The 7195-nt window shown below is 36.3% G+C and overlaps 1 protein-coding gene across 1 annotated transcript in view; it reads right to left on the reverse strand.

Moving 5' to 3' along the window:
• Window positions 1–1042: 1042 nt before the first annotated feature.
• RCN2 (reticulocalbin 2) overlaps window positions 1043–7195 on the reverse strand; it is a 10176-nt gene continuing 4023 nt past the window's right edge. The window contains exons 4-5 of the mRNA XM_026856175.1: window positions 4682–4824; window positions 1043–1848 (exon numbers count right to left, since the gene is read on the reverse strand). Of these exons, the coding sequence (XP_026711976.1) occupies window positions 1696–1848; window positions 4682–4824 (296 nt within the window). The 3' untranslated portion in view covers window positions 1043–1695. The remainder of the gene's footprint in view (window positions 1849–4681; window positions 4825–7195) is intronic.

Raw genomic sequence — 7195 nt, forward strand, 5'->3', positions numbered from 1 at the left:
TATGCAGCAGCATGTCATTAAGACTACTTTAAAAATGCCATCAATAACAAGTGGGCAACTTTGGGTATATTTCAAACCAGCAAAGATGACAACAACTGTTTTAATACTCCTGGACACACCGGATTTAATTAGACTTTACTTTTTTTAAAGCAGTTCCCACCACCAACGTGGCAATAGCTGCACTCAACATTCCAAGAACTGAAATAAATGTCTACAGGTAGGAAAAACCCCAACCACTAAAACTGAAAAAAACATTCTGAGTTTCTATCATTATGACATCTAAAAACTTACAGTGAAAGTATATGTAGTTTTGTTATTAATCAAAAGCACTACCCTTCTAATGGTGATACTTCAACACTTATGTTGGAAGGAATTTCCTGTTTGTTCTGAGAGTAATTAAGAGATGATATACTGGGAAAAAAAAGGCAGAATGTGTTGCTTGATTCAATAAAAACAGTTGAGAGGAAGGAAAACATTACTCAAGAACACTGCAGCAGCATTGCAGGAGTTAGTTATCTAGGAATTAAAGAACCCCTGATATACTCTACATCATTTGTTCTGTGAGGCTTTGTCTTTGTTTGGAATACTCAGCTAATTTCTGTGACTTTCTAGGAGATAAAAAGCAAATATATGTACTTCCCTAAGTTGAATCTGTTGTGCCATTAACCTCTCAGGCTATTTCAAATAATCACATAATGGGACAGTACTCATTTTTATGAATGGTAATTGTGGAGCTTTCAACCAAAGTTAACTTCTACAGGTTACTACTACAAATATTATTTAATGTCTTGATGCTTTAGAGTTCCATATATCACAAATAAAAAAATGCACCACAATTTGCAAACTTGTCCAGAAAATGCTAAATGTGTGTGTTGCTTTTTAAAAAAATCTTCTTTAGCATCTAGATGAGATGATGTGTCTTTGCTTTATAAAAGCTAAGAATGTTGCCACTGTACATTATGTACATTGTCTATATTGTTCACCTTTCAAGAAGCTGCTATGGGTGACCCACAGTAAGTAACAAATGGACAAAACAAAGAAAGACAGAATATTTTAAGTTTTAATGCAACAAATAAAGGTCTTAACACTGTAAAATACCATTGTATTGCTAATGCTGTAGAATTGTACATTAAAAACAATTATTGTCTATAGATGTAAAAATAGCAAGTTTTATGATACAATAAAACACAGTATAGAAACCATTTAACATTAAGTAGAAACCTCTTAAACAATTGAGGCATTAATCTAAGTGTTTCTCCAAATGTATTAAATAAAACACAGTTAATACTGACTCTAAACATCCCTCTATCTTCCCCACTCCCCGCCCTAGTTAAACTGATTAGAAAAAATAGTAGTCTCTCAGTTATTATGTTTTGCATTCTTTCAGAATCATTTAAATTCTCCATTTCCTTCAAGTACAGTAGAAGATCTCTTCACAATACAGTACTACGCCTGAAGTAATTTATTTCCCAACGCTATATAATTTTGAAAGTAAGTATTTAAGATTAATTTTGAAGGCTAGAAGAGGCCCAAGGAAGTCTGCAGGAGGGCAATTAAATTTTGAATGCAAATTATTTACACAAACATTAGTGTACTGTAATTACAGCATAAAACTTGCAACATAGCTGATGGGTGCTTTTAACAAAAGCTCCAAATGAAAGAAAGGGAAGAAAAACAGATTACAAAATAAATAATCTAAAGTTCTTCATGGTAGAAACGTTCATCATGAAGCTGCCTACCATAATCCGTTGCTTCACTGTTAAGAAACAAATCCTGGTTCTTAAGAATTTCTGCTTCGGAAAGCTTTTTATCATCATTCAAATCCATTTCTTCAATAAGGTGAAGAGCCTTTAAAATAAATGGAACACCATGTGCACAGTTAATAGATACGAGCATTTATAAATAATGCTTTTGAAATAGTTTTGTCAAAGTCCTGCCACAACACCATTATTTGTAACAAGCTAGACAAGATCGTACATTCAGAAATGGAGCCTTTCTTTCCTTGGTTTGTTTCCCTTTGCCTCTTTCATTTGGTGGCAAAATCATACTACCAAATCTCTACCCTCGCTATCAATTATATAGCACCAAATCAATGTCAAACCCATAGCTTTGCTCTGAGGGAGGAAGAGTATTAGACCAGCAAAGATTAATCATACTCCTGGAAGCACCCGTAGTCCCTGAAATCCACGGGTGAGTGCAGTACACATCTTCAGTGTATGATCTGCAGGAAACACAAGCTTAGCATGTCAGGTAGTGACCCTATGTTTTCAGAGGGCTCCTCTGGACATTCAGCCATGGAATGACAGCTACAGTAGCAAGTTCTTGATGTGTGGGACCTCAACTAGGATTTGGGCCAATGCAGTCTTCAAGATGAGCATTCTCTTTCAGAGCTGTGCACCCGTTATCTCTCAGTCACGTTTACCCGGTGTCTGACAAGAGAAGCATCGCTGACAGCTCTCGGGTTAAGCTGCAGGCACTCTTGCTTTCAACTCTGGAGTTATCTACTGTGCTACACCATTTTTTATTTCCTGAATCTGTGAAGACTCACTTTTCCATCATACATGCATATTAAAGAAAAAAGAAAGTAGGGACAAAGATGTGTAGCTGGATATTCTGTATCTATTTATGACTTGCAAAAAATGCTCCATGTCTCTAATTCCTAGCTAATGGTAAGTCATCTATGCATATGAACTTCAACTTCGGGTAGCAGTTAATGTTTTCCCTTATTTCCTGAAAGCAAAAGCTTGCTTCTCTGAAAAAGCTTTCAAATACTAAATCACGACAGTGTCAAATAAAATGGCAAGTTAAAACAATTCTCCGCTGTTTCTTATTTATATATTATAAAAGGAGGGGGGAATTCAGCAAGACAAAAAATGAATTGATTCAGGGTTCACAAGTATTACATAGCTCAAAGCTAACAGGCTAGTACAGCAGCTCTGTTGTACCTATTTCTGAGAAATAGAGGAGTCCTAGCATTATGTGGGTTTTGTTTCTATTTGCTAAACATCTACAAACACAATGATTTCAAGAATCTTTCTGTTCCTACTTTTTCCGACTGGTTTGGTTCAATGTAACTGCTTAGTGACTTTTTTTAAAAAATTAAGTATTACTTACATTTAAGCTGACTACATCACCAAAAAGGACTGAAGAAAATAACAGGGACTAATACCAGCCAAGCAGATTTTAAAAGTCCTCTGCATGGCAAAAATGAAGACAAACATCTTGTCAATTACTGGAAATGGAATGTATAATAATTTTTCTATTTTTATGTTATTCAGCTACCAAGTTTCTCAAGTCATTTTGCAATGCCAAAATGAAACTGCAATATTCAGCTTTCCAACAGCAGTTTATGACTTAAATCAATCTCTTTAGGATTGATGACTTTGCTAAACCCTTATATTAACTGAATAAAAAAAATAGCATGTTAGAGAAACAAATAAAAAACCTGATTTCTTGCAGAACTGAGCTATCACTACAGCATGGCCTTGCTGTAAGCTAAAATTTGAAGGAACAGTGAAGAACTGCTAAAAAAAAAAACCAACCAAGCAAATCAACATAGGTAAGAATAGACTCAAGACAACACAGAATGCACATCAATTAGAACAGTACTGTTTCTGTGAAATAAGAACCAACCACCCCCAAGAGTCAGATGTTAAAAAAAGTCTGTGCAAAGGCTTACAGATCCACATGTACAGAAATACTACCACAGCAATTTAACAGCTCAGCTTCCTACAAGGTTAGATAAGTGAGCACCCAGTGCTGCGTGCTAGCCATGTTGCTTTTTCTGTCACCAGCAGAGCTGAGAAAGGAAGAGGTGAGACTCGTTACTGCAAAGAGATGGTCCAACACAGTGCCTGGGCTGTGCTCTCTGACACAGAGCATCTCCTGTCTCTCCCAGGAATTATGGAGGCATGGGAAGACCTGTTGTTCCTGCCATTCTGAACACCAAAATCCTCCAGTGCAAAGGAAAGACACTTGGACAAATTAAGATTAAAAGTTATTAGCGGAAAGGCAGAAATCCTCCCTACTGCAGTCGGTGACTGTAAAGTCTGCTTACTAAAATAGGTTGTTCTGGAACACTCAGTGCTTCTCCTGCCTGCTACGCAAAAATAAAGACAGCTAAAATTAGAATCCACTTGAAACTATTATGGCATTCTACCCTGATTAAACCATCTGAATGATCATCAAAGTTTGCAGTACAACATCTTGAATCACAGAATACTTCCATTTTCTTGTACATATGAAAAGACAAGTTTTCAGTTCTACAAATTATGGTGATTTATCCACTTAGAAGAGTCACGATCAATTTTTGTTTTCAAAATTATGAACAGCTTCTTTTAGTAGTGTATCTCATTAGATTTATATACAATAACTAAAAAATAACGGATTAAATACGGTACCTTTAAATCAAACCAGATAAGCTACTTAAACATGTAGAAAAGCACTTTGTTAATTTATGAACATTCATACAATTAATAGCAACTTACAATTTTCCTAATGCAGTTAAGACCTGCATTCTTTGTCAAACAGAAAAAAGGTTAAAAATATATGCAAAGATCTACTGAACATTCTTTTTCAATCAGTAAGACATGATAAATCTGAATGCATCTATCATTTTGTTGTGACACCTTCAAAACTCTACTGCACTCATTAAAATCTAAACAGCAGTCAAAACACATACCTCCTCTTGTGCAATACCCTGATTATTAGGTACTATCCAAGACAACAGCTCTTGAGGGTTGAGTTTTCCATCATTATCCTTGTCATAGTCATTCACAAAACGATCCTTCTCAACAAGTATCCATTCTGGATCTTCCCTTGCAGCTAGTAAGACACATTTGTCAAGTTTAAAGCCACTCTTTACCTTAAAACAGTTATTTTCACCTTTTCTACAAAGCGAATTCATTTAAATCTCACAAAACACAACATAAGTATGTTTTTGGTAAACAAAGACAAGTACTACAGACTGGTCCCAATACATTAAATAAATGCATTTGTCTATGAAAAAAATACTTGTATAGAATAAAACAGAATTTAAAGCTAAGCTTAAGATTGTAAATTTACAGTTGAACTAAGTAGACATTAAAATCAAGGTTTACCATCAACTGAACTCTTTATTTTAATATCTCTACAATTGCCCTAATTGGTAGTGGAGAAAGCATATTTTATACTGAAAGTGCTGCCGAGTAGATGTTTTCCTACTTATTGGGACAGCTAACATACCAGTAGGAAAATGTTAAGTGGATGACAGAGATCCTTGACTGAGTTAAGATCACTCTTTCCCATCAATGTACAGCAGTTGCGTTAGAGATACCATGCTGAGAGTATGACGGGACAGCAATGTGGGCAATACCACTGCCCTCAGACATCGGTCATCCCAGCACTTAACGGATGGAGGAAAGTAGGGAAAAGCTTTAAATCAACAAGTGTCCCAAAAAGTAGGTAGACAAAGTGTTTTGCAATATTTGGGATTATGAAATTATAAGGTCATATGAAGTTTTTAATAACATTCTACTGTCTTTTCCCCTGTTTTAACATCAAGGGAGATCCATCTGTGGCAAGTAACAGAGAAGGCAAAGCTCTTGCTTAGTGCAGGCTCAATAGTCTCAGGTCAATACTGCAGGCTTTCAAATTAGTCTACTGTCTAGTTTTTTTGTTGTTTTCTAAAATACCTGGAATATAGCCAAAGCAATTTCATTTACTGCTGCTGTTTGTTTGTATACTTGTTTTATACTTACCCTATGCACTGGTATTGCACCCTGCAACCTAGCCAGCAATCTTAAACTAGTCTCTAATTCTTCAAGAAATTTAGAAGCAATTCATCAAACTGATAAGCACTGTAGACAAGCATGAAAGCCAAAAGTAGTTGGCATCACAAGCAGATAAATAACAGTTTAAAAATAATTAGGTTTCTGTTATTAAAAAACACAAAAAAGTCAAGTCTCTCTCCCTCCTAACATCTAGTTTTGCAAGTAGATTATCAATGTCACAATTCACCATACACTGTTGCCGAAAACCACAAGACAGTTACAAAACCAGACCCACCATGTAGTTTATTAGTCATTTTAAACTGTGCTGCAGGAACACTGTCTGCAGAAGAGCCATTTGGAGAAAAGTTGAAGTAGTTTCTACAATTATAGCTGAATCTGAATTCTTGCTAAGAAGTTTTATTGACAAAGCTGTTAACTTCCCTATTATCACAAGGTCCCTAGCAACAATTTTACTTCTTTCCAACAACTTTGGATAGACAGCCTTGGAAAAGCTTTTTTCAAGTCAGAGCAGGAAAAAGATAAAAGAACCCTGTAGTTGCATCCAAGATGTTTTTTTTTTTACTGGCTCTGGCAAACAAAGACGGTTATAAAAGGTAAAATTACGGGTGGTTGATTGGAGTGAAGAAAAACTGACTATTCCCCTATTTCTCCATATCCTCATGTAGCCTGAACATTTTCCCCAGCTAGGATGCTAGTCTCCACTTAAGAATTAGCACTCCTTAGGACCAAGTACACCTTCCACATGCCTCAGGCTACTGGTCTTCTTGGAACTGGAGGAGTTATTTGCCCTATCTTGCAGCAAATCAAATACAGTGTATACAATATTTACCTATTAGCAACCCAGCTAGAGAAAACTATTGATAAACACCAGATAAGTGTCCTTTATCTTGTTAAAGAAGGAATAGATCAAGTTTAAGGAAGGGCAAGAGTGGAAAAAAACCCACAAAGTGACAGCAGATAGGCTTTTGATACCTGGTACAGTGAATGGCCTCCTTCCCCTTCCCCTCCACCTCTCTCAAAACACACACAGCCTCAATCTTTCTAAAGCAAGGCTGACAGCTGCTGCCTTCAGCTGATAAAAGACCAGGAAAGTTTAACCTTACATTCCTGCTGGCTGGTTTCGCAGATGTGTTCGGTTAGCAAAACTGCATATTATTTCAGCTGCATACCTGGTGATGAGGAACATGCTTCAGCTTTTAGGAAACCAAGAAATAACTTGCAAGGAGACAGTGGAATGGGCTATACACAAACTGCTGTCAAATACATACAGGGCAGAATGAAATAATGAGCTACTATGCCTGGTACCAGGAAATGGAACTATTACTCAGAATCTGTAGGTGTAAAAAGCTGAAAATAAAGGTGCATAAAATTCACCCATTCCAAAAGCTTTTGTTCTCTTCCTTCTTTCATGCCCCCCCCCCCCC

The sequence above is a fragment of the Athene cunicularia genome (assembly GCF_003259725.1).
Source record: "Athene cunicularia isolate RWA chromosome 10 unlocalized genomic scaffold, athCun1 chr10_part1, whole genome shotgun sequence".
NCBI classification, from domain to species: domain Eukaryota; kingdom Metazoa; phylum Chordata; class Aves; order Strigiformes; family Strigidae; genus Athene; species Athene cunicularia.